At 38.7% G+C, this 27,178-nt stretch overlaps 3 protein-coding genes across 3 annotated transcripts in view; 2 read left to right on the plus strand and 1 right to left on the minus strand.

The window, feature by feature from the left end:
- The window catches only part of LOC110066144 (beta-1,4-N-acetylgalactosaminyltransferase 3-like), a 10,223-nt gene extending 6,250 nt beyond the window's left edge, over positions 1–3,973 (plus strand). Inside the window, exon 3 of the mRNA XM_020773346.2 lies at positions 2,107–3,973. Within this exon, the coding sequence (XP_020629005.1) occupies positions 2,107–2,451 (345 nt within the window). The 3' untranslated portion in view covers positions 2,452–3,973. The remainder of the gene's footprint in view (positions 1–2,106) is intronic.
- Positions 3,974–6,713: 2,740 nt separating this feature from the next.
- On the minus strand, positions 6,714–23,307 carry LOC110051676 (uncharacterized). The gene is made up of 20 exons (XM_089279191.1): positions 23,183–23,307; positions 20,411–20,680; positions 20,101–20,240; positions 18,419–18,871; positions 17,521–17,583; positions 17,360–17,422; positions 16,946–16,984; positions 16,566–16,607; positions 16,359–16,477; positions 15,558–15,655; positions 14,549–14,631; positions 14,287–14,385; positions 13,520–13,613; positions 13,282–13,369; positions 12,717–12,800; positions 12,438–12,554; positions 11,978–12,103; positions 11,238–11,273; positions 8,703–8,769; positions 6,714–8,142 (listed from the first exon to the last, which is right to left on the minus strand). Exons 1-20 carry the CDS (start codon positions 23,248–23,250, stop codon positions 7,829–7,831), a joined length of 2,463 nt encoding a protein of 820 aa, XP_089135317.1. The 5' UTR covers positions 23,251–23,307; the 3' UTR covers positions 6,714–7,828.
- LOC110069177 (uncharacterized) lies at positions 20,627–25,037 on the plus strand. The gene is made up of 3 exons (XM_020776653.2): positions 20,627–21,825; positions 22,355–22,646; positions 23,201–25,037. Exons 1-3 carry the CDS (start codon positions 21,662–21,664, stop codon positions 23,666–23,668), a joined length of 924 nt encoding a protein of 307 aa, XP_020632312.2. The 5' UTR covers positions 20,627–21,661; the 3' UTR covers positions 23,669–25,037.
- The last annotated feature ends 2,141 nt before the right edge of the window (positions 25,038–27,178 follow it).

Raw genomic sequence — 27,178 nt, forward strand, 5'->3', positions numbered from 1 at the left:
CTATGGTTAAGCCCAGGACTTTCTAGTTTGGTTTCAAAAGAGTTCAGAATTCGCTAATCAGCCGCGGAATCATAGTCTTTGGCACACACTAACATGTCATCAAGGCTTTGCTTTGAATATGTTTTTCGTCTCCCTGGTACTCTAATTGGAAGCTCCTTTTTTCCTAATTTATCGGTTTATTTACTGAAACCCATAATTCTGGTGCACAATACGGTAATCTTTAAATTTTAATTCAGGAAAATCTCGCGTATGGTCGGTATCGCGCACTATTACATGTAGTTGCATATTGTTTACAAAAAGAGAATATTCTACCCTTTATATTATTACGCTCCTTACCCTCGTTTTTTTGTTTCCAAACCTTCTCACTTTCCATGGAAATTGATCTTTTTAGTTAAGAATTATCAGGGTGTCTTTGTAATTTTTATCGCCAAATATAGCAACGGATGAAGTTGAATATAGCAGAGCTGTCTGGTTTTGTAGCCTTAGTCTGCAAGTCCGGGCGTACAGCTTTGAGCCACACGTCATATAAAGACTCTCGAATTTCCAGTTTGCTTGCACAAAGAGAAGAGGTTAAATTAGTAACTACAACACTGCAGGGTAACAGCCATTTTTGGAAGGAAAAAGCGATCGAAGTTTTGTTTCGTGACTGGTGGAGACACCGTTAATTTGTTTGCTTCGTTCGCGGTTGTTATTTCGCATCTGATTGGTGGCTAAACAATCGACCATGTTCAAGTCTCAATTAAATAGCGCTAGGCCTTTCCACAAATATCAAGCTAAATCGCCTAAATATCCTCCGGAAACTCTCAAAAAAAGTCTCCCAAATATCACCAAACCTTTTCTAAATATCTCGAAAAACCCTCGACATACCTCTTATTTTTCTTGTAAAAATGCACCGATTTTGAATCACTTGGGCCGAAAGTTTAAAATTTCTTGCAATGGCAGGAGTGGAGCAAGAAGATTCAGGCGCTTTGATGTTATCAGCATCCGCCATTTTAGAAACTGATTTGTTCCTTCAGCGCTTTTAGTGATATGGAATACATTTTTCGAGTGGGAAATCGCTGAACTGAATTGTTTCTAGAATAAAACTGAGTCTTGTTTTAAGGGAATAGCGAGGAAAACACAGGGCTAAGCCAAAAAAGCTATGAATAATTCTAAATATAAATCCTAAATATCCAAAAAATTATGTCATTATATCAGGATGTTCACGCTACAAATATACCGACGTAACGTCCTTATGTCGTCATGTTTATGTCGTTGTGTCGCTAGTGTGAACTAGACTAATTAAACGAGCTGACTCTGACAAGGGACATATTGTGAGAGAGCCATTCTGAATTTTTATTTTCGATTTGATCTGCACTAGAAACGCCAACATTTTCATTAACAGAACTATTTCTGTTTGAAGTGAAATGTTCTTTAAGGAAGTGACCTAGTTACGGAAGAAACGTGGTAGGAGCGTCAGCTTATTCCCGAGGGGGGGGGGGGATGGCTTAGGACTGATGGCCTATTAATAGGCGGGCTTGATATACCGTACATTTGGTCTCAGACCGTCCACACTACGCCGGAGGAATTTGAAAAACGGAGGTTTCACTCTGAAGACGCATCAAGTGTTTTCCATCCACACTGCCGTAGGAATTTGAAAACGCAACCATCACCGGTCATTTTGGATTTGTGTTTGAGGAAAACTCGAGCAGAGAAATCACATTATTATTGTGAGTTTGCGACGCCATCGTTTTCGAAAAGCTCCGTTTTCAAAATGTTTTCCGTCCACACTAAAACGCAAAGCCGGCGTTTTCAAATTCCTCCGGTTTGAACAGCGTTTTTGAAAAGTTTCATTTTCTTGACGGATTAGTGTGGACGGTAGGCCTAACCGGAGATATAAAGTTGCGCTTTTTCGCATTTCTCCTGCGTATTGTGGACGGGGCTTCAGTAACCCAAATCTGAGTATTTTCTGAACAGGCGTGGACAGTATGAACTTTCGTCGCTCGAAAGCGGTTTTGGCGATAAGCTTTAGTATTCTGGCCCATGCCTCACCTTGGTCCCGAGTAATATCGTTCGTTAAGGTGGCCGTATACTAACATATTAGTCTTATTCTTAATTTTGCTGCAGCATTGCGTTCGAAATAGGATTGTATACAATCCCTTGCTCATGCGACTTACGTGTGGAAGGACACCACATCGACTAGGGGGCTACTGGGAAGTGTATGGCTACGGAACGCTGGCAATTTACAAGAGTGACTGGGACAGGATTGGAGGAATGAATGTCGAGGAGTTCAAGAATAAATGGGGCGGAGAAGATTGGGAGATTTGTGATCGTATTTTAATGGCCGGTATGGAAATTGAAAGACTCAAGATGATGCATTTATTTCATTATTTCCACTCAAAGAAAGGCATGTGGGCCAACGCCAGTAACGCTACTCAGTCGCTTGACTATACAAACAACTACTGGGTGTGAAGTAGTAATGACTTTCTCTCCTTGTTTGACTTTCACCTGGCACACGAGCAAACAAAGTTGTGCTCGCTAGGGTACTCTCAGCCTCGATCCCAGGCTCTATCTCCTGGTTAGGTACTCTCCTTCGCAGTGTTATTTGTCAGTCTCGTCACGCAACGCTCTTACCCCAGTCTCCTCGTGACAATCCAAAAAGAGCAGAAGAAGGGCAGAAAGGGTAGCTTCATGTAAAAAAAAATACTGAAGTTAATAGAAAAATATATATAATAGTATTTTAACAAAAAAAAATTATCTTAATTATTACAAAGCCAAGTTCAGAGACACAGCCTCATTCGGACAGGACACCTTGTTGTATTTATTTCAGAGTAGCCAGGCCTTGGGTTGGTGTGCTATGCAATATATGTATTTTTTTAATTGACTAAAAATATTCTTTTTTCTACGAAAGATATAGTTATAGGTATATGTTGGTAGATTACAAATCAAGTTAAAATTTTAGTCGTTTTGTTATTTATTCATAACTAGAGAATTCTTGCGTTCTAATTTTCAGTAAAATAGGTTGTTTCCCTTTTTGTGTTGTTTCTTTTAGAGGTTTGTTTGGTATACCACTACCCCCTGCACTAGACAACCCTGTTTTTATGGGATATAATTTTGAAATTATCAAAATTAAATGCACAAGAGTCTTAAATCTTTTTACACATAGAGCACTGTGTAAATCCGTTGTAAATAAGTTTTTTTTTTTCTCAGTAAGTGAGCGGGCGGAATTCAAAAAAGAAGGATTTCAACCTCTGCACTCCCAAATGAACCCAATACTAAACTGCTGAACTAAACTGCGTCGTACTCAACAAAAGTCTTGTTCCCAGAAGCCGCGAATGTTTTTGTCAGCGCCAGGAATTGTCGTTGCCCTTTACGCTGGATAATTGTAACACGGGCTCTAAATGTATTTGACAGATTTTTCGCTTTCTTTTTCGGGAATACTAAAAATTTTTCAACGCTTTTTCTAAACCAAAATCTCTCGCTCGTAGTTTTAGTTTTGAACTGTGGGACATTAGCTGTGAAGCTCGGGGACCGAAAAAATAGACGTAATATATCGTTTGAATAAATAAATAATGACTTTATTGGATAATTAACACAATCAACCCAATTACTGGTAAAACCAGTAGTTCTCATTGCGGTACTTCTCATTGTGGTCCTTGTGTCAATTCTAGAATTTCGATCTTTGTATTTCTTGAATATTAGATTTCTAAATTTACAAAGGAGAATGAGGCCCCTCGTAGTACTGTCTTGATTGTTCCATAGTCTAGTGCTACTTGCAAAAAATGATTGTTCGCCGGTCTTGGTGTTAAAAAAAGGAGTAGTTAAGTCCATTTTAGTTGACGTCCGATTTGTGTTATTGACAAAGCGAATACAATGATTAAAGTAAATTAATCGGTTAGGCAGTTTGTGCGCATGACTGAAGTGACGTTTGAACTGGGTGAATATTTGATATGCCAGTCATCATTGATGTGAAATAAACTAGTGTTGGACCCAAGTCTTTTATTCTTCCCGGTGTTCTACCTAATCAAATACACGGAAATGGTGTATATTACTGCAGCCGAAGAAGCTGTGGTTGGTAATTTTCTTGCAAGTGTAGAACAGTACCCTCAATAGATCATCGACTGACACAGTGAAACCATCGTCACATAGAGCTTCTTGAATAGTTGAAGCTCTTCTGCGACCACTTTGGTGAGCGACCATTGCTTCGTTTTAGCGGGCCTCACCACCATTCCGGTCAGCGGCCTCGTTAACCTGAATAGCACCCCGGTTAGCCTACATAGCACTTACTCGACAGTGGTTATCCCACAATAATTGTAAGGGTTACACATAAAACGTTTCTTACCGCTGATTCTCGTTTCGCCGTTATGGCGTTACGAGTTTCACTAACAACCCAATTACAATTTCCCGCGAGCAATGATTTCTCATCTACAGAGGCGGGAGACCGCTTTTGGGACTTCACGAACTAGGTTCTGTATCTGGTTTTAAGTCCTTGTCGGTGACCACTGCACAGAAAATGTACTATGCACAGTCGAGCTGGATTCTAAAATGTCTGCCGGTGGGGGAGTAGACCTATAGGATACTAGATTCGTGATCTCTTTCGTGGTCACTGGCAAACCGGCGACCAGCGCCAGTTACGAGCACTTTTTCCAGATCCCCGAGGTGGTCGCTCACGGTAGCTTCATCCGTAAAGAGAATTGTGCTGTCTAGATACGAATAACAAAGAGAGTTCCAGTAAAACAACATGTCTTTGCCAAGATTTTTCCCCCAAAAAACAAAAGTGTTCCTCTTTCCGTGTACAAGTGCGGGGTTATGTCCTCTCGTTTCTATTCCACGGCTTTTCCCTCTAAATTTGGAAAGGTTCCCGGCTTCTGACTGTTACCATGACTACGTACTGAAGGCACTATAAAAAAATGTGCCGTCACATTTCCAAGGGATCTTGTAACTTGTAGCAGTTGTGTAGCAATCGTTTACTCACGTTTGCTCTTCTTTGTTTTGTTTACCTTACAGCCTTTCATTGCAGAAACAAAAAGATGCAGTTATCAATTTGATTTTGATATTCAACAATGCCGCAGATTTGGCACGTTCTCTCTCCTTTAATCGTTGGATGTTGTCCTTCCGTAGCATTTTAAATGAAAGTGGTAAAAGTTCAATTGAGGCCTTACACTACTGTAAAATGATATGGTGTTTGGTCAAGGGTTGTGGTGTTTGGTTAACGGTTGTGGTGTTTGGCCAAGGGTTGTGGTGTTTTGTCAAGGGTTGAGATGTTTGGTCAAGGGTAGTGGTATTTGGCCAAGGGTTGTGGTGTTTGGTCAAGGGTTGTGGTGTTTGGCCAAGGGTTGTGGTGTTTGGTCAAGGGTTGTGGTGTTTGGTCAAGGGTAGTGGTGTTTGGTCAAGGGTTGTGGTGTTTGGTCAAGGGTTGTGGTGTTTGGTCAAGGGTTGTGGTGTTTGGTCAAGGGTTGTGGTGTTTGGTCAAGGGTTGTGGTGTTTGGTCAAGGGTTGTGGTGTTTGGCCAAGGGTTGTGGTGTTTGGTCAAGGGTAGTGGTGTTTGGCCAAGGGTTGAGATGTTTGGTCAAGGGTTGTGGTGTTTGGTCAAGGGTAGTGGTGTTTGGTCAAGGGTTGTGGTGTTTGGTCAAGGGTAGTGGTGTTTGGTCAAGGGTTGTGGTGTTTGGTCAAGGGTTGTGGTGTTTGGTCGGATCAATTTTTGTTTCTGGGCAACCGGCCATGATAAAATATGATCGAGTACGAAAAACAATTCGTGCACGATACAATTACATCCACCACGATGATTTTTACATCGAGGTCGATTACTTTTAATCGAGGTGGATTACTTTTAATCGACTTGTTATGGAGGTGGATTACTTTTATCGAGGTGGAGTTCTTTTTATCGAGTTGGATTCCTTTTCATCGAGGTGGATTGTTATGGAGTTCGATAAAAATCGTCTTGTTCAATACGTTTGATTTTCGATAGTAAAAAGAGACTGGTACAGATAACGTCACATCTCACCCGAGGTAGACTGGTGAAGAAACTATTTCTCGTTGTTTGTGAGCCCCTCGTAGAAAGAAAATGGGATCCAGAAATTGTACAGCCGAAATAAGTATTTCCGTTGGACTTTGCCGTGTATGTAACATGGGCCTCATTCGTTTGAGCTCGAACTTGAAGTAAGTTTCGTTGGGAAAATTTACCAGTAAGGGTCTGGCAGCAAGTATAGATAAAATGTAAATTAATATGTGTAAGTACTTATTCGGCTCAGCTTTAAAAGTAACGGTCATGTATATTCTCCTCTTTAAATAATGTATATATTTAAAATTCTTAAAAGTATGTTGTAGTTAAGAATTAAATTGTTCAAATGTAAAGAGAATAAGACTAGGTAAGGAACTGCCTCTTTTGATACTTTGCAGACAACATATTCGGGTTTTTATTCTTGTGCAAAGGCAGAGTCTGTGCTGGTGTGTAATTAAATTTCAAGCTTACTATAAGGTTTTTGCAAGTTCAAGTAAGCTTAAGCTTTTTTTGGGAAAATCTTCATGATAGTATGTTATATGCAGGTTGCAACTCTCTGTAAAATGAGGCATAAAACAATAATAATTTGTCAGGTATTGTCCTGGGTCCAAAAGAAGACTTGCAGTGAGGCATGGCATTGTCATCTTCCCATCCACCTACCCTCCCTGCCACTCCAGAGTAGCTAGCGACAAGTGTACAAAAAAAGTCACACAATAACAAGTACATGCAACGGTTCATATCTGCTGAGAACGTTTATTGCCAACATATACTTATCAGTAAAAATATTAAGTTAGAAATTTAAAAAAAGGCTACTAACAACAAAGTCTCTTACCTAGAGATAATCAGAGATAGAAATCACTCATCCGGAAAAAAATATTTCTCTTAATTGATAAAGTTATAATGAAATAAATTACTTGCAGCTTTTCTGACGTTAACTAGCTATGTTCAGTTGCAACAAATATCAGTTAATTACATTCCTATTTCAAAACATGGTTAAACTAGATAACGAAAACTACATATGTTCTATATTCATCAGGTTAATTGAAATAACTCCATGAATTACAACTCATTGCAATTTAAAAAAAGTGAATTTAAATCAGTTACCTGCATCTTTTATTACTTTAACTATAACTTGCACATTGTGTTCAGGTGCAACAAATGTTAACGAATAATATACAATGAAGACAAATTATTAAAATGAAGTAATTAATTATTAAATTGAAGTCTATGACAGTTTTCATTTGAGTGTAAAAAAAAACCAAACTAAACACCCTGGCGGATCATAAAGGAGGCAGACAATGTAGTAATTCCAAACCAATACATGTACATGTAACTAAAAGGAAAAGGTGAAGAAATTAGGATTATGAGCAACTACTATCAACCTTTGCTTTTGTTTCTACATTTACAGCACATAAGACTTGATCAAAGAAAGAAACAAACATAAAATTAACTTACTTAAACGTATCTCTAACTATACACAACTAGATTTTCATTGCTGAAGTACACAAACCATGCACTTAGTACTTAGTACTACTTATTACTTTTTTTTACTCCTAAACTAATCATTCAAGAACACTGGACATGCCCTTCCACATGTACACTTGCTTTTTCACAATATAAATTACTGGCAGCTTTTATAATTTTACAATTCCAACGTTCAATTGCAATATATGTCTCCAAGCTACTTTCCTTTATCTTAACAGTGATATACTTAATAATAAACCACCTAGATAACTATGTAATTGTTTATAATTAATCACTCAAGAAATATAACTCATTGCAATTAAAAAAAAGGTGAAATTAAATTAATTACCCACAGCTTTTGTAACATTAGGTATAATTTTTTTTTTAATCAGCTTTTAAATGCTTTGCCTTTTTTCTTTCTGCAGTTGTTCTCCTGTCCTTTTTTCGTTTCCTTTTTCTGCTTTTCTCTTCCTTATATTCCTCTTTCTCTAGGACTTTTTCGTTTTCTCCTTCAGTTTCTTCCATTTCTTCTTCTATTCCTTTTTCTGTTTCTCCTTCCTTTTTTGCTTCTTCCGTTTGTTCTTCCTCCTTTTCTATTTCTTGTTCGTCTGTTTCTTTTTCTTCTTTTTCTTTGTCCTTGTCTCCATTTTCTCTTTCTCTTTCCTGTGCTTTCTCCTCGATTCCTTTTTGAGGCTCATCTGTTATAAAAATGTACAATTTTTTGTTAGTCCATTCACTTCTTCTCTTTTTGTTATTTTCTATTTCTAGCCTTCCAATGTTATTAATGTAATGTCATTATTTGCCGATTATGATCAGATAAACATGATTTATGATTGGCTTGGGAATTTTTAAGTCAGCCTTTGTTAGTTCACCGACTGTATTCTGAGGTATGCTATCATTTTTCTTAGCTCAACTCTAGCCTTCAGTATAGATTAACCTTGGATTTAATAGGTTCTATTTACAGTTTTGTATATGTTGTAGTTAAAAATTAAATTCAGGTAAAAATTAAATTCCTTTGTCTCTTAACCACACTTATTCATTGAGTATGGATAATTAGGGTTAGAAGACAAAGAATTCTGTATCGTAAAAAGAATCCTTTGAGTCCCAGCAGCAGATAGTCAGGTCAGGAAGAAGTCAAATGGGTGAAAGTGACGTGAAGGTAAGTTTTCACGAACGATTGCACCCATTTGACTTCCTCCTGACTTGGCCATCTGCTCCTGGGTCTCTGAGAATGCATAAAGAGTTGATTTTTACTTACCCAGTAGTGTAGCAGATAGTGTTACATCTTGTAATTCACCTTGAGGGAAATTTCCTCTGAAGGAGACCTGCAAGTCAAGGTAAGGAAGGGAAGTGTGCTGTTCAAAGGAGTCACGGATAACTTGTTTCAATGATGGAATACAATATGTTGTAACCATCACTGAAACAAAGTTAGCCATTTTTTTCCATTTGAGCAGCCCACCTCCCTTAAGATGCCTACAGTTGCCTATTGACACTGTAACCACTGAAATCACTATTAACCACTGTCAGTGTTGGGGTAGCCTTTTTCTGTCATTGTCACTGTTAGTGTTAATCGTTCCGTTATTGTTACTTTTTCTGTTGTTGTTGATGCTTGTGTTGATGCAGTTAACGTTGATGTTTTAAGTGTTAATAATATTGTTACTGTTAGTGTTAGTGTTTCTTTAAGTGTTAGTGTTAGTGTTAGTGTTTCTGTAAGTGTTAGTGTTAATGTAATTGTTATTGTTAATAATAGTGTCTGTTAGTGTTTCTGTTAGTATTTCTGTAAGTGTTAGTGTTAGTGCTAATTGCTAGTGTTAGGGTGTTAGTGTTAGTGTTAGTGCTAATTGGTAGTGTTAGGGTGTTAGTGTTGGTGTTAGTGGGTGTTCTGGTCAAGTTGGTCTGTCTCAAGTGTCAATGCTCTAGAAGAGCCTTGTCCCAAGGGATCCGGTCAAATTAGTCTGTCCCAAGTGTCGATGCTCTGGTGGAGCCTTGTCCCAAGGGAACCAGTCAAATTGGTCTGTCCCAAGTGTCGATGCTCTGGAGGAGCCTCGTCCCAAGGGAACCAGTCAAGTTGGTCTGTCCCAAGTGTCGATGCTCTAAAAGAGCCTCGTCCCAAGGGAACCAGTCAAATTGGTGTGTCCCAAGTGTCGATGCTCTAAAAGAGCCTCGTCCCAAGGGAACCAGTCAAATTGGTCTGTCCCAAGTGTCGATGCTCTAAAAGAGCCTCGTCCCAAGGGAACCAGTCAAATGGGTCTGTCCCAAGTGTCAATGCTCTAAAAGAGCCTCGTCCCAAGGGAACCAGTCAAATTGGTCTGTCCCAAGTGTCAATGCTCTAAAAGAGCCTCATCCCAAGGGAACCAGTCAAGTTGGTCTGTCTCAAGTGGCGATGCTCTAAAAGAGCCTCGTCCCAAGGGAACCAGTCAGGTTGGTCTGTCCCAAGTGTCGATGCTCCAAAAGAGCCTCGTCCCAAGGGAACCAGTCAGGTTGGTCTGTCCCAAGTGTCGATGCTCCAAAAGAGCCTCGTCCCAAGGGAACCAGTCAGGTTGGTCTGTCCCAAGTGAAAAGCCCCGTCTCTGGATAGTTGGTAGTGTCAGTCTTCCCCCAAGTATCAGGGCTCTAGAAGGGCCTCGTCCCTGGAGAGTTGGTAGTGTCAGTTTTCCCCCAAGTATCGGGGCTCTTGAAGAGACCTCGTCCCAAGGAAACCATTCAAGTTGGTCTGTCCCAAGTGTCAATGCTCTAGAAGAGCCTCGTCCCAAGGGAACCAGTCAAGTTGGTCTGTCCCAAGTGTCAATGCTCTAGAAGAGCCTCGTCCCAAAGGAACCAGTCAAGTTGGTCTGTGCCAAGTGTCGATGCTCTGGAGGAGCCTCGTCCCAAGGGAACCAGTCAAGTTGGTCTGTCCCAAGTGTCGATGCTCTAAAAGAGCCTCGTCCCAAGGGAACCAGTCAAATTGGTCTGTCCCAAGTGTCAATGCTCTAAAAGGGCTCGTCCCAAGGGAACCAGTCAAGTTGGTCTGTCCCAAGTGGCGATGCTCTAAAAGAGCCTCGTCCCAAGGGAACCAGTCAGGTTGGTCTGTCCCAAGTGTCGATACTCCAAAAGAGCCTCATCCCAAGGGAACCAGTCAGGTTGGTCTGTCCCAAGTGTCGATACTCCTAAAGAGCCTCGTCCCAAGGGAACCAGTCAGGTTGGTCTGTCCCAAGTGTCGATGCTCCAAAAGAGCCTCGTCCCAAGGGAACCAGTCAGGTTGGTCTGTCCCAAGTGAAAAGCCCCGTCTCTGGATAGTTGGTAGTGTCAGTCTTCCCCCAAGTATCAGAGCTCTAGAAGGGCCTCGTCCCTGGAGAGTTGGTAGTGTCAGTCTTCCCCCAAGTATCGGGGCTCTAGAAGGGCCTCGTCCCTGTAGAGTTAGTAGTGTCAGTCTTCCCCAAGTATCTTAGCTCTAGAAAAGTCCCGTCGGTGGAGAATTAGTAGTTTCGGTCTTCCCTCAAATATCAGGGCTCTAGAAGGGCCGTGTCCCTGGAGAGTTAGTAGTGTCAGTCTACCCCAAGTATCGGGCTATAGAAAAGTCCTGTCCCTGGAGAGTTAGTAGTGTCAGTCTTCCTTGAGTTTCATGGCTGGGAAGGGTTTTGTGGCACTGAGGACAAGAAATTAATCCCAATTTTTACATTGTAGCATGCTTAACTCGTAGCCTCACTAAAAAAGATTTTTGGATGTATGTCCTTATTCATGTTATGTTAATGTCGTTTTAGTTTTACCTGGTGTCATAATCACACTTATTACTCATTTATGAAATTTTCCCTACCTCACAATTTAAAAGTGTCTTGACTTCTGCCTCTTCCTGGAAAATGTTGAGAAATACGAGATAAGTACAGAGTATGGAACCTTTGTAATGATATCTCAGGTTATGTTCTATCAAGATTATTCTGGAATTCTTAAGAGTAGGTGCACTCAAATATGCACATGTCAGATTCTATATTCAAATTTTATTATTAATGCATTCGTATGTTTGAAACTTGCCAGGGGTGCTCATTGAAATATCCCCTATTTAACTTTTTTGTCACATAATCCGATTCAAACACTAAAAGTAACACCACAACAATTTGCTATTAATTAATTAATTAATTAGTACAAAATCATATAATTATTTGACAGTCATTTCTCAATCTCATCTCACGAATGTATGATCATGTTACAGTTCCTGATGAGATCAGTTATGTATCAGCTTTTTAATTGTCAAATGGAATATTGGATTAAGACCCAGATAACTTGAAACCCTGCTAACTCGAACTGATTTTCACTTCCGTTCAGATTTCAAGTTATCAGGGTTGCACTGTATTTTTATTTTGATACTTGCATTCTTTCCTAAATTTATAGGTCACTATCATACTTCACACTTGGGTTGCACAATGAGTGCAAGATGGCTGATAAATTACAGTACAGAACCTCACATTGGTATGTCAGTGTTCAATCACTATTTCTTAAGTTCTCTGTTGGATAACATGTAACTTAGATTTTTGACATAATGCTAGAGAATCTACTTACTCTTCCATAAACATCGAGGACCTCATGTCCCTCTATGGGGTCCAAGTGCAACACCACTTTGTTTCGCCGTTGCAGGGTAAAGTGGAGTGGCATGCATCCCATACCCCCTGCCCAGTCATATACTTCCTGTTATTCACATAGACAAAAGTAAAATCTTCTCAAAACCTGTCAGGTACAGGCCAAATATTAAGACAAAAGAACAAATAAGAGAGGAAAAGGTCTAGGGAGGAGATAGTTAAATGTTGTTGGTATGTGGTAATTATGCTTGCAGGGTTATGCCTTGCTCAAGTTTAGATATGCTTAGTTAAGTATTGTATAAGCATACTAGGTAAAATTAAATATAATAACAAGTATGAAATGAGTGAGTGAGTATGAGTGCCAGCTCCTAATCACATGTTTTACAGACCACCAATGGCTTCCTTTGGTTACACATAATTTTAATGTAGAGTATTGTATAAACCTGAAACAGAGCTGTTTCCTTGAACTTCCGCCTTGCTTTTATTTCACCAAAGCGAAGGGCAATAACAATGCCTTCTTTGGGCTCTGGAGCCACATGTTTTCTTCTTTCCTCTCTTATCTAGACAGACGAAAACAATTAAAATAATGTTTTTCACTAATTATTTCCCTTATTAATCGTTGCCAGCCTATTAAGTTACACATGTAATTTCCATATGTACATTATTGTGAGTTAAATAAGATACACTCTTCAATAGACAGTATCTGTTGTTTGAAAACTTACAATCACTTCTGTTTGAGACAGTTTTTGCAGCTCTTTGTCATCTTTCTCTGTTTTGTTCTCCTGCTGCACTTCATGCTCATGCTCCTGTGTTTGACCAACAGACATTATTTGTTTGTAATAAATACTAAAGAGACAAATTTAAAGCCCAATGATAAATGATAAAGATGAAATTTTCATTATGCCATGAGCAAGGGATTAAGAGAAAATCTGAGTCCCCAATGGGAATAGATGCCATGAACTCTCAGATACCTCTGAGCTAGGAGACACTTGTGGAGAGCTGGGCAATTTTACTGGGTTGGTATGTGGCATGCGTCCTGTATACATTGCTGATCATAGCAGTATCTGGGAGGCCATGGGTTTGATTCCCTTCAGGGACATAATGAACATTTCATGTTTATCATTAAAATTGTTGTATTTATTGCCATGTCACTGGAGTAGAATTGAGTTTTTAAATCTGCAGCACTCTGCATCTTTCCTTTTGTCGTGCTTTAAAGGTGTTTTAAAGTCCACTAAGTAAAACATTTTTTCTTCAATAACTGGTAGCATTTGTTGTTTGAATACTAACTTTGTCTGATGACTGATCAGTTCCCTCACATGCTGCAAGCTGGCGCTCTTGCTCGCGTCTCTCCTCACGCCATCTTGCAAGTTTTGCTCTAAGTATAGAAATTTACACCAAATTTGCCTTAATCATGCATGAAATGAGTGCTCAATGATTAGACTGTTATTTATGATTGGTTGTTAAATATGGTGTCTGTGATATGTAAGTTACACTACATAATAATTCAAGAAAGCAATGAAATTACCTCTCTAATGCAAGCGATTCAATCATAAAGGTTGCTCGCTCACATATGCTCATTGTTGAATGGGACAGCCAATCATAGTCGTCCATACCTGATGCTGCAATTGATTTACAAATAAACAACATGAAAGGTTTATATATTTTTAACTATTACTCCTTGCAAGCCTACTTTGGAAAATGTCTGTTGGAAGATAGAAGATTTCTGATTTTTTCTAAAACTCATTCATACTCTCTGAAAAAAAAAACGTTTTAAATCTAAGACGTAACCTCAAAATAGTAAAATTATTAACAGGGCTTTTCAGGACCAATGTTAACAAACACAGTTAAAAGAAACAGTCCTTTTTTATAAAGGCTGTATACTGGCAGGGAAAAGCTCAATTCAAAAAAAATGTTTTAATAATCTTCTTACAGCATTTTATCTTTTAAAGATATGTTCTTTTAATAAAGATATGTTACTCATACACTTTCAAACCCATTAAAGGCTCTGAACAAAAGCAGTGTTAACTCCAAACTGTTAGCCAGCTTACATTGTAGTAGCCCATTTCAATATGTAAAATACCACATAGGCACCAAACAAAACCTTTTGAAAAGCTTTTCGCCGGGGAACAAATAAATCACAAATGGGTTGGGGGTACACAATATGTAAGTTATACTTTAAAAATGCAGATCAATACAAAACAATTTTGGAAAATTATTTATCAAGTAACAAAATGAGGGTGGTTAAGTTTTCAGAGCAAACCATACTGATTTCAATGTCAAAAATTGTGTCACCTTCAATCCGCTCAATGAAGGTGAGATTTCTTCCGGCTGATGGAGTTAAAAATATCAACTGGTCCACATCATTACTTCTGTTCCCATACAATTTGAGTGCTGTTTAATTAAAAAGGACAAGGAAGTGTTAGGATAAGCAGAAAAGCAGTTTCATTAACAGAACTTGCTATCACACTTTTGAGATGTCATACAAATACAATTTGGCTTACTGTTAAAAGGGTTTCAGGAAATTCCTTGTTAACTATGTTTATGTTTAACCAACCTTCTTGGCCATCTTTGGATGTTGTTTCCGCAATCCAGAAGAGCCAACCTTCCTGGCATTGCCCAAGTACCCTCTGAAAAACCCTTGACAAAATGACAACATCTGAGTTAGTTTTAAAAAGTGTGCATATACAGTAAAATTTAAAATTTATTATTATATAAGTTGGTCGTTCCGTCGGTTGATCGGTCGATCCTTCTTTCCTTCCTTGGGTCGTAAACTTTTGTTTGTATTTCCGCTGACGAAGAGAAAAATGTGGTCGAATGAAATGTGTTTAATAACATGATGCATGCAATGCATGAATGTCGAGCAAAATAATAAATTATTATAAATGGAAAGCACTTATTAACTTCTTGGGGGAAAAAGAAAGAAATATCACATCAGAGGGAAAAGAAAAAGAAAAAAAAAAATTGTGCGTTTGCACGCCCGAGTCCTGAGGTTTAAATACATGTAAGGGACAAATGTAAAAAAAAAATTTTTTTCGCAACAAAGCCAAAACATTTTCATCTTTCTGCATATACTCATGCATGTACTTCATCGTGCAAAATAGTCATAGCCTAAAGGCCTTTGATTTCTTTGTGCAATTATTTACTGATCCTAAATTCAGTGCTGAGCATGGCCAAAGAAAATTTTTTGTTCAGGAAATTTTTCATGAATTTATATTGATGCACACCTTTACATAATATTGATTATTGCTCCAGAATTCACACCTTCATGCAGTAACAAAAAGGAAAGACAGTTTAATGTTGTCTTATGTTTTATTAGTACTCAGAAAAAAGTCCAGATAATGGACTTCAGACTTGTAACGGATACCTTGTAGATTTTATTTTTTCAGAATTTTTCTTTACTCCTTCCTCCAAAAAAAATCTGTTTTTTTTTCCATGGGAAATGGTGGACAAATCATAATGTTGATTTCTTTTGAAATTACATTAAGCTGTATTATTTTGCAATCAAATATCTGGTTGAATTAACAACAAACAGTACAATAATACTATACAATGTACATCCAAACCTCAACGTTGCCTCATTCAATTTCCCATGCAAAGTTGTATTGGGGCGCAGTAATAGTGCTACTACAGGTTTTTTATCCTCACGAGCCTGCCAGCATAGCTACATGTATTTGTAAATCCAGAACAAGAACAAGTTTAACTATGCAATAATCACAATTTTAAATTGGGGGCTCACGGTTTCAACATTAAAACCCCCACATAAATCGCCCACTTTCTAGCACAGGATTTTAGTCATTTCCCGCACGTATTTCTTGTAGGTGTTTTGTTGTTCACACCCTAATTGGAACGTTATTTGTACTACAAAGCTCTAGTATAAAATAAGTTCCATTTATGTATCTTGTAGTTTTATCCTGATGAAGTCTCAGTAGCATACGAAGCTGGTCGATTAATAAACTCAGTTATACAAGGCAAGTTGCTGTGTGCTGCTCTTAAGTTTTTTTATTTAAAAAAGAGCAAATAGATTAATTAAAGATTGACTGACCGACTGACAGATTGACTATAACAGCAACAATATACATGTATCTTTATTGCTTCTAATTCTCCAAAGGGAGACGTTGGTCTGATTGAATGAATGAATGAATGAATGAAAGAATGAGTGAGCGAGCGAGCAAGCGGGTAGGTGGGCGGTCAGGTGGGGGGAGGGGGTGAGTGATTGAGTGAGTGAATAAATGGAAGACGGATGAATTTTCCACCATCATTGCCCGAATGTCATTTTTGAACTTGAACTTTATTACGATAATCCAAGTTCAGGTTAATCCTGATAGCCCAATAAAAAGTGTTTGTCAAAATGTGCTCTCATTTACCTCTTCAAAACTGTGGTTTAAAAAAGATGGTAACCGTTCCTGAACATTGACACAGGATGCCTGAACAGCGGATTTGCATCTAAACACTTCATTCACGCGACACTCTCTACTGGAGACCCCTAAAAACAAACATTACATTTTGCATTATTTGAAAATGTGATAGAAAACCATTATGGACAAAATGTTTGTTGTGGTTATGTTATGTACCTCCTAAGCCATGTGGAGACATGTCCATTGTAAATGCCCCAACTGTAAAAAAAAGGCAGTGCAAAAAAAATGTGCCATACAAAAATTTTTATTAGCATAAAGTATTAAATTACACACATCATCATCATCATTATTACCAGCAATATGTTATTATTATTATTATTATTATTATTATTATTATTATTAATGTACAATTTTTTGGCTTGAGAACAGCTAGGCAAAACTTGTTACAAAAATGAACTATGTATACAGAACATGACTTAAAGGCCCAAGAAACTATGACATCACAGAGAACCCAACGAAACATGTTCAAACTGCAGAAAAATTAATTGGTCTCAACTGACTGCAGCAAATATTTAAGATAAAAACACTGTACTTACCATTTATACCAACTCCGTGGAAAGGCTTGCCACTTATCCCTGGGTGTAAAGGAGAGATTATTGCAACTATGAAGACCGTACTGTGCCACTGTTCAGTTATTGCAAAAAGTAAAAAGGTAACTGTAATTGAAATACTGTAGCTGTCCTTCTAAAATGGGATATTGATCCCTTCTTGTGGCAATGTGTGACCTTGGATACTGGTTCTTTTTTCTTGACAGCTTTGGACATTTCATGTCTACAATTGTCAGTTAAATTAGCCATACACAGTGTTCAGCAGATTTCATTTGAACTTTGAATTTGTGCTGATTAGCTCTTTATTAGCTCTTTCATAAGCTCTCTATACATTTGAAACAAAATCAATAAAGATGAAGAATAAAACTGTATAAAATTACTTTTAAAATCTTTAGATTTTACCTGAAGTAGTACGGGTAGATGATGTTTGCCTTGCACGTCTGATGAATGATTTTCGTGTTGGCACTTAAATGCAAATGATAAGTGACATCATTATCAGGGCTTCTTTCATTGTATCATTCTAAGGTCATAAATTATTGCTATGGATACAGAGTTGTTCTTACCTTGCACAGTGTTTACAATCACTAAATCATCATCTTCGAAAGGACTTTGAAATAGATCAGTGTCTGTGGGAGTTCAGCATGCAAACAATGCATTAATTTTTATTTAATGTATTTTTAATTAGTTACAGTTAATTCGATCAATTTCCCTGAACCTATTTGGATTGTCTTTTGTTGCTGTTATTAAGGATTATGCAGTATAGTCCTGTTTCTCAAACCTCCAGGGGAAAAAACCCACCACAAAAACACTAGCATGAAAATATATAATGATTCATGATTGTCTGCAAGTGGCCCATCAGGCTGGAGCTTATCCTGGTTTCCGTGGCATGAAACAACTAGCAGTATTTCTATTCCCCCCTGGATGGGATGCTAGTCCATCACAGGGTTACCCCCAGCAGTAAATTTGCCGATACCCAAGAGCACAACAACCTGGCACAGGGTTGCAAATTTTTTATTGGTGACTGCTACAGCAGTGGTCTTGAACAAGGGGTTTGGTTTTTAGTTATGGGTAGATTTGTAGTCAAAGTATAAGAACTGGAAAAGGTTGTCAGCAACCTTAAAGCAGTGAAATGGGTAGGGGGATAATTCATTGTATTACTTTGTATTACATGCAGCTCTCATAGTTAGTAATAACAACTATTATTTTGTTTTTACTCTGGTGTTTGTGTTCCACGCACTTATACTAATTATGTAAAGTAAGCACTATGGCACAAAATCTGACATTTTTTATTTTATGGGCTGTGTGTACTCTTAGTGTTGCAAGTAACACTTGAAATTTACTAGCAGGCTGCTAAAAATGAGATTTTTTCCTTTCGAGCACTTTTACACATTACAACGTTATTGCACACGAACCTTAAGATAATTGCTTTAATAAAATTTTATTTTGAATCATTTCACTTACATTCACTTCTTCTAGGTGACTGGTCAACCCGGACAGGTGTGCTGGCCAAAGGGGCAAGAACTGATGATGGAAGAGGCGATGAAGAGGGTGATGTAATGGCAGCAGGTGTTGCGTAGGTGACTTGTGTAGCAGTTGAAACAGTTGTGTTGGCAGCGATGGCACTGGTGACAGGTGTAGTGGTTGAAGCAGTTGCGTTGGCAGGGATGGCACTGGTGACTGGTGTAGTGGTTGAAGCAGTTGTGTTGGCAGGGATGGCACTGGTGACTGGTGTAGTGGTTGAAGCAATAGTGATGGCAGGGATTGTACTAATGACTGGTGTAGCAGTCGAAGCAGTAATGATTGCAGAGATATCACTGGTGACTGGACTAGGGGTTGGAGCAGTAGTGATGGCAGGGTTTGAGGTGGTCACAGTCTGACCTCGTGTCAAAGTGTTGTTATTGCGGCGCGGTCTGTCTGTAAAGGAGAAGAATGCAGCTTAATATTATTATTGGAAAGCACATCTGCACATAATAATAATCTTTATTGAGGAAACCTTTTCACATACATGTGGTTTTCGAAAAGGACCTCAAAGATTAATACTAATTAGTCTAACTAAAAATATGAAATTTATAAAACACTTAAGTTAAATTTAAAATCTGTCTCTTAACCATGGAACTTTGTACTGGTCTTACTAGTCCATGGCACAAATTACATACGCATGTACTAGTGCCTTGTACAGTACAAGCCTATATATAAAAAACCACAGAAACAAATTGAAAATGTAATATTAAAAATCTGATGTTTAATTAATCTGCAAGCAAGCCAGAGTGAAATACAGGCTAGCTTCATTTTGTTCTGTGGTTACTTTTCTGGCAGACAACCCAACAGACATACGGACAAGCTATGCAGACTACTCGGTACTCCGTTAAGTGTTAAAAACAAATTATAAAAATGGAATTGAAGTACAGTGAGGTAAGATTACTTTTCTATGTCCTGTTGAACATTATTTTCTATTTTTTTTTTCTATTTTACAGTCAGATTATTATTTCATTGGTAAAATCAATGTACTAATGAATTTCCAGGTTACATCAATAAAGATATTACCGGTTAATTATTCATTCGTTGCTGGTACTGAGAAAGTCTTTTTAAATTTCGCCTTTTTTCTGATGAAATGTAATTGTAATGAGTTTATGTAATGTGATGTAATGTATTGAATTGTATGTCTTGTAAATTGTTTGCAGGCCCCCATTTAAACCAGCCTACGCTGAATTGGGTGGCCTGTTGAAATATTGCATATAAATAAATAAATAAATAAATAAATAAATAAATAAATAAATAAATAAATAAATAAATAAATAAATAAATAAATATCTGGTGGTATTTAGGGTGTATTTTATATTTTTAAATTGTGTTCGATTTAGTTCGATTGGGTTCGATTAGATTCGGAAATCGAACTCTGTCACACAACCCAATCGTTCGACTAAGTTCGATTGAGTTCGACTACCGAACAGTGGGAAATAGGTGAGTAAGTCCGATTGATCTCGAGACAACAATTTCGGGCATACGACAAAATGAAATTTGGCAGTTATACGAGCGACCAAAAACTAAAAACGCGCGGGTGGCAAAGCTTTGAGAGGCGCGGCTAAAGAGGCCTCGCCGCGCGCGCGCGCTTTTTTCCCCAAATTAAAGGCTAAGTTACTCACCTTTTTTACGTTTCCAGTGCATGAAAACTTTTTTCTTTTTGCTCCCACCGAATAGATCCAATATCTTGTCGCCACTAGGCACTCCCACGTGGACGACTTTCATAGCCTGTCCTTTTGTGTACGATGAAATGAATCTCAAACTGTTGAAAGGAAATAAACATAAACTTTCTGGCTGTTCGAGCATGTATTGCTATACAGCAAATAACTGTTGAATACAGTGATCAATAGATAGAGATTTACTAGTAAACAATCTAGGCCTGATTTGTAACAATAGTTATTATTGGATTTCCAGTTCAAAGCGATCACTCACCAAGATAGGTCTAAACCCGCTAAGGTTGGAAAGGCGGCAACCAAGCTGTCTGTTATGGTGGACGCCGACTCGCTTCTTCTAAAACCAACATCTTTTACTCTGCCAGCGTCAACCAGCTTTTTGAAAGCTGTTTTCCTGGGGACTGTTTGAATCCTTTTAGGCAGATGAATAAAAGTCCGCGTCAACGCTCGACCGGCGTGGAGAGGCGGATCGGCAACGTTCTGGACGTCAGAATCGCTTTCACTGGAGCTCTCACTAGTCGAGCGATCACTGTTATCATTACCCATCATGGAAAAAATAAATGAACTTGTCAGCGACCAGAGGGTTTGTGTCTTGCTGAATGCAACGACGCTAACTTACGAAAGACGCTTATTTCGCGGCGTCACAAAGTAACTTGATATTACGTTATAACTTGTAAGGGGCGGTACGCTCTAAAGACACTGACCATGATACCATATAATTTGTGTTACGAGAGGTGGCAAAAATAGGATAATTTTCATGACTTTTACTGCCAGTCACAATGACAAAATCTGAGGATTTTTTAAAACAAATCGTTTCTGTGATCTCCGCTGTCGTCAAATGAAGCGAAGTTGTATTAAATACCGGGCGGTGCTTAATTTGAAACGACAGAAGAGGTGTCACAATTTTTCTCAACTTCAACTTTGGGTGCTCTTTTTTTTCGCGGCAATAGGAAACAGGAATAAAAAAACGCTTGATCGCAGTATATTCTCGGGCACTCTGCGTTGTGTCTTCAGAACCAGTTTTCTCCTATCGCAATGGGGTCATTTGGGGAGGTATACAGAGGGTTTTTGTGTGAAGCCTGATAAATGAAAAGAACGGAAATCGCAAGGTGGTGCGTGATTACTGGGCGAGTTCCCGATTTCTAGGCGCGTGACGTAATTCACCTGTTAGATTTCAAGGATAAGTAAGGCTTTCTCTGGGCTATAACAATACCATTAGATAGAAAAATACAGTCCTTATAAATAAAACAGAGTATTAATTGAGGTCAAACAATGAATTTTCTCTATTTATGTACGTCCAAATGTAATCAATATGACAATTCGGCGATATGGCAAGAAATCTGATCGACTTCTTTGAATGGAAGTGAAATTTGCATCACAAAAGAGCCGAGGTGCGACAGTGATTCGGCGAACGTGTATTGTAGCTCGTTAGACCGACTGGAGTCTTCAACCTGAACATTGCAAAATCCGCTTTTGATCAGTATTGGAAATTCGTGCTTGGCATTACGATATGAATTTGAATTTGTTTATTGATTTGGAAAGAGGACCGCGATCTGCTTTGGTTCGATGGCTCCAAAGGCGACGTTTGATAGCAGATCCTCTTTGGTGTGCGCAGTGTAATATCGCGATGGAATTAACCGAGAGAAATGGCGAACATGTAGACGGGTTTCTTTGGTGAGTACAGAGTTGCATCTACTGAATCAGTGCGATTCACGTGAAATCTAATGTAGTCTACTATAAAATTGCTTATACACGAAACGAACGCTACACTTGAACAAGAAATAATGACGCGCCTTCAAAGTTATGCTAACTGTTTTAGCCAATAGAGAAAACAGAAAATTTCCATCATTCTTACTTGTTCTTCGAACGTTTTTTCTCTATGCTGGCGTAACTAGAATTAAAATTAGAATTAAAAATCTGAAACCCTGAGAAGAAAAAATGTAGAGTCTCGATCATGCAAACATATCATGAGCCCTTGTATTCGTAGAATCACCATTTCTCGGGCCATTTAAAAAAGGAATTTCTAGCATAAATGGCCACATCCGTTAAATAATTCCCAACACAATTGATGTCGTACCTCTAAAAAAAAAAACGGCAGGGACCAAAACTGCAACAGTGAACATAAATCATGTTTAGACTCTCTTACGGGAACGGGGCGCATAGGTCAATTAGCAATAGCGTGTATTTCTTTTTGTTTTATTAGGAGATGTAGTGGGTGTCGCAAAAGACGAAGCTTGCGAACGAACAGCTTTTTCGTTGAATTCCCGAAGATCCCTTTGGGAACGCTTCTTCGCGTAATGTTTTCCTTCGTGCACGAGGAGTCACAACGTAGAATTGCGGAAACGCTTGCCTTAAGCCGAAGTTTAGTTTCTCGCATTTATAGGCGACTACAAGATCTGTGCTCAGTGGATCTCGAAAACAGGTCAATCCTACCGTTTGGAGGACCCGGAGCTGTTATAAAGTGCGACGAAAGCAAGTTCAACCATAAATCCAAGGTAATAAACTTAACCCAAACTGATCCTTATAGAGCTACCTTATCTCAAGAAAACGCACGCAAAAATCCAGAAAGGAAATTTGGGATATATGAACAATTTACCGCTCTTGCCACTATTGTTGTCCAACTAACTTTTGTGACTTTCTTTTATCACCGGTGAATATACGACCATAGCGTCTCGTCCCCTCTTTTATGCTAAAAATTAGTTAAAAATACCAACGACACCTTTTGGGATTGTCGCGTAAACTTTCTTTCACCTTAATTTAATTTTAGAAACCGCTCCGGAGAAAGTCGTTTTAATTTTGCCAAAAGCTGTTTCGTTTTGACTGGAAATCGGTTAACCTATCGTCGTTTATTAAATGCACAAAAAAATCTCAATTCGGAGATAATGCACACAACCATTCTTAACGTTCGATGGGTAACATCTTGGTAATGCACATAAAGACCGTCAAATACTAATAAAATGATAAGCACAAATTTAAAGGATAATCTTTTTCAAAAACTCTATAAGAAAAAAGCGGCCGAGACAAAACTTACTTTGGTTGTTTATTCCAGTATAACAGGGGAAGGAGAGCAGCCCGTGACTCGTGGGTGTTTGGCATCATAACCACAGAGTATAGTCCCGCGCGGGGTTACTTTAAGGTTGTCGAGAGAAGAAATGCGGCCACCCTTCTACCGATCATCAATAGATGCGTCCTGCCCGGTAGTGAAATCCATACAGACGATTGGGGGGCATACAGACGAATAATGCAACTTCCAAGCGTCCGCAGACATAGAGTTGTCGTGCACGCCCACAATTTCGTCGATCCACGCACTGGAGTGCATACACAGGAGGTGGAGTCTTGCTGGAGCCAGCTTAAACTCGGGCAAAAACAGAAAAAGGGGCTGAGAAGAGAAGATCTGCAATCCTACCTCGACGAGAGAATGTGGCGGCAGTGGAGAGGAGGAGACCATACGCAAATCATGGCAAATTTTATCGCCATCATACCCCTACAATTCTCGACTAACCAACCAGCTTTATAATAAATAATTATAATCTTCTTAAATAGTAATTTTCAAGTCGCTTATAGAGTGTTTTTATTTAAGGACGTTCGCGCGTAAATTTTCTACTCGATAGATTTTTTTTAAACTTCTACTACAGTGAGACTGATGACTTACTTGTTTCAGAAATGAAATAAAAATAGGGGGTCACCGGCTTCGTTTCAGAGATAAGGCGTGTGGAAAACTAGTCTGATTTTGATAAATTGGTGCGCGTAATTCAGCATGCTCTCCAAGTTCTTTAGGTTAAAATATCAAAGATAAGTCAACAGTGGCAAACTATCCTAAGTGAATCTGTGGCGTTCATAATTTCAAATATTTCCATTATTTTCAGAGACCTTAACCCAAAATCCACGCAAAGTCAAAGCGATGGCCATTTGCCCTATTATTCTTCACTTTACTACTTAGCGCGCGCGCTCGATGCATGACGTGGCATGTGAAATTCGTGCGCAGTAAGGATGCGCAGAAACAATTAGCGCGAACGTCCTTAAGGGAGACTTATGTTTAGTGGCCCAATATTTTATTTTAAATTCGAACGTTAACAATTTAACAGTTCAAACTGCAATACGACATTTGGTACCCCAATACACAGAACACCTGGCTACGCCCCTTCTAATTATATATGTTTTAGATATTATGGTGGCATACTTCAGTTTTAAGAGATTCAAGAGCGCACGTTAACATTTTCTTGTTAACGTCAATGTTGCACGCGCAGCCGGCAAAACTTGGCCAAAAAAAAATTACACGGGAACCACCAGTTACGTTTAAACAAGGGCACTAAACATATTCTTTTCTGCCACATTGTCGTGTCACATTTACGTCAGAGTTTTGTTAGCCACGATATTAGAATATAGAAGAAATAACATTAATTAATGTAAATTGAACTTTAGCAACTTTCTTTTTTAAAAACGTTAATTGGAAACGGTTCTTTTCGTGCCCTGGTGCAGCCTATAATCTGGAGTTTAATGGGGACTGTGGCGGTCAGGCGGTTGTTTTGTTTTACACTGTGGTAAAACACGACGGGCATTTGAGAACAGTAGGGAAAAGTAGAAAGGACGAGCCGCAGGCAAGTATTTTCTACATTTCTCGAATGTTCTCAAATGTCCGGAGTGTTTTATCACAGTGAAATAAACGTCTTAGGCTTCTTCATTTGCTTTATGATATAGATTTTACACGCGCAAAACAATAACACACGCTTTTTCTATGCTTTATACTCTGATAAAACATAGGTTTTTGACCAATCAGAGCGCGCGCAGGGTCCTATCTATATTGTAATTGTTCATAGATCTAGACACTGTTTTGTTTAAAATATGAAATTGATGTTCAGTGCAATAAAAGTCAAACAAGATACAAAGATATCACTTAACGTCGCGGGCTTTGTCTCGAATGTAACAGAGCATTTTACGTGGATTTGGCACTATGGCTGAGAAGGAGGTGGCCTGCAATCTGCCGGGAACTTGGTGCTAAAGGGTGAACGTTATTCACTCACTAACAGGCAGAGCTGCTGCTCGAAGCTATCACAAAAGGGACAATTGTCGTAAACGAGTCGTAGTCAATAGTAGTTCGACAACTCAGTTTGACATACCTAAAAAAAGCAAATAGAGATAAGGATATTACTTTGCACGCCCTTAGAGCTTAGAGCTCATTTCTTATCCGAAAGCTTCGTTAATCGCGTTCATCAACCTAACAGATCTCAGTTCAAGGCCAGGCAAAACGAGGATACATGTTTTCGGAAATTCAGTTGAACGCAACGTTTCTTGGTTTAGCCACACCTTAAGTCACGGCGCGCGGCTGACGCAAGGTTGCTGCATGCGAGAAAAGTATAACAAAGTTTTCAGACCATAGATATGAAAACATGAAATGTTCAATACTGAAGTCGTGGAATGACAAGCCATTAGGCGAGTTGTTTTAATGGGGCCTGGTTCTTTCTTCGTAAGGACTACTCCCTACCGGTCAATTCATCTTTGTTGCTGTTTATAACACTTTTTTGACTAAAAATTAAATGTTAAACGTCCCAACCGAATTCAGTGGCAGCTGAAAGAGATCAAACAGGTCGATCCACTTTTTTCCTGAACTGAACAAGAATAAACACAATATGTGCTAATAGATCGTGTCTTCGGCATTGACTAAGATTCCATTTCGAAGAAACGTTAGTTTAAAGGGAAGTATCACGAGAGGTCTTCTAAGTTTTTGTATAAACTATGCCAGCGTTATAAAGGTTCTCTTACTGATCGCAAGAATAACCTTTAAACAAAAAAAAGGCATAAATTCACTCATTAAGATGTGCACAAACCACAATCAATGGCTTTTTTGTGATTTTACTCCAGGTGATACTTTCAAATTTGAAAACGTAGGCCCGACGTTTTCAAACTTTAGACCATTACTTCTACCTGTACGAAGCCAAACCAGTTTGAAACAACTTTCGTGACCAGTATAGCACGTTTAGCAAACGTTAGGCGACTATTAGTAGAATTCCAATTAATTCCATCGCTTTCATTGGATTTTCAAGAAGCACTAAATCTTGGTGAGACTACCACTTTAAGTTATATGGTCTAATATGGCTGTGCCCTATATAGGAATGGTGACGGTGAATGGTTAAGCTGAAATTTTCAATAGAAGAGAGAGAGGGGGGGGGGGGGGGGGGCGATCCAGTTCGCCCATGGGCAAGGACTCGTGGGGCGAGCTGGATGTCAGCAAATGTGTTGACTCTCTTTTAGAAAAAGTTGTAAAAGCTATATTTCACATAACCTGGTGTTATCCCGATTTCATTGTAATGCAGATGTTAACTTCAAAATGATTGATTCTTACAGAATAATATTTTTTTATTATTTTTTTCCAAGCGGGCACGGTAACGAATCCTGCAATCTGATTGGTTCTTAGCGCGGTCCGGATTTTCCTATCTATGACCACGGTCACAGTAACGCTTGCGTAAGTTTTTTTCCCTGACTTTTTTTCGTTTGAGAGCTTGGAAAAAAATAAATAGGTTATTTACCGGCTTAGGGTCGGTCCGTATAGTGAAAAACTGTGACCTCGGACTTGGAAATGCTGCGCTCGGCCTGCGGCCACGGGCAGCATTTTCAAGACCTCGGTCACAGTTTTTCACTATACGGACCTCCCAGCCGGCAAATAACATATAATAGAACTGAAAATTTCTCACTTCGCGGACAATTCTACCCACGAATTTGCTCGAAAACACATTGCGTTAAATTATCTTTCCTGTCACGATCTTTGTAAAAACCCTCCAATTTTTATTTTTAACTTTTTTTTAATGCTATTCAACGTATTTTTGGCCGTTCCAATTGTGTCACGCCTAGGGTCCCATCTTCAAACTTCCTAAGGATTAAAGGGAAACAGTATTTAAGACCTCGGGCACAGTTTTCCCCAATACGGACCTCCCGGCCGGCAAATAACATATCTATATTTTTCGGGACATGGCATACGAATTAGAAAACATTGTTTTGGTAAGGTTTAAAGGAAAATCAAAAGGCTCTTTGG

Source organism: Orbicella faveolata, unplaced genomic scaffold (assembly GCF_042242905.1).
Source record: "Orbicella faveolata isolate gen_17 unplaced genomic scaffold, um_ofav_v1 contig_47, whole genome shotgun sequence".
NCBI lineage: Eukaryota > Metazoa > Cnidaria > Anthozoa > Scleractinia > Merulinidae > Orbicella > Orbicella faveolata.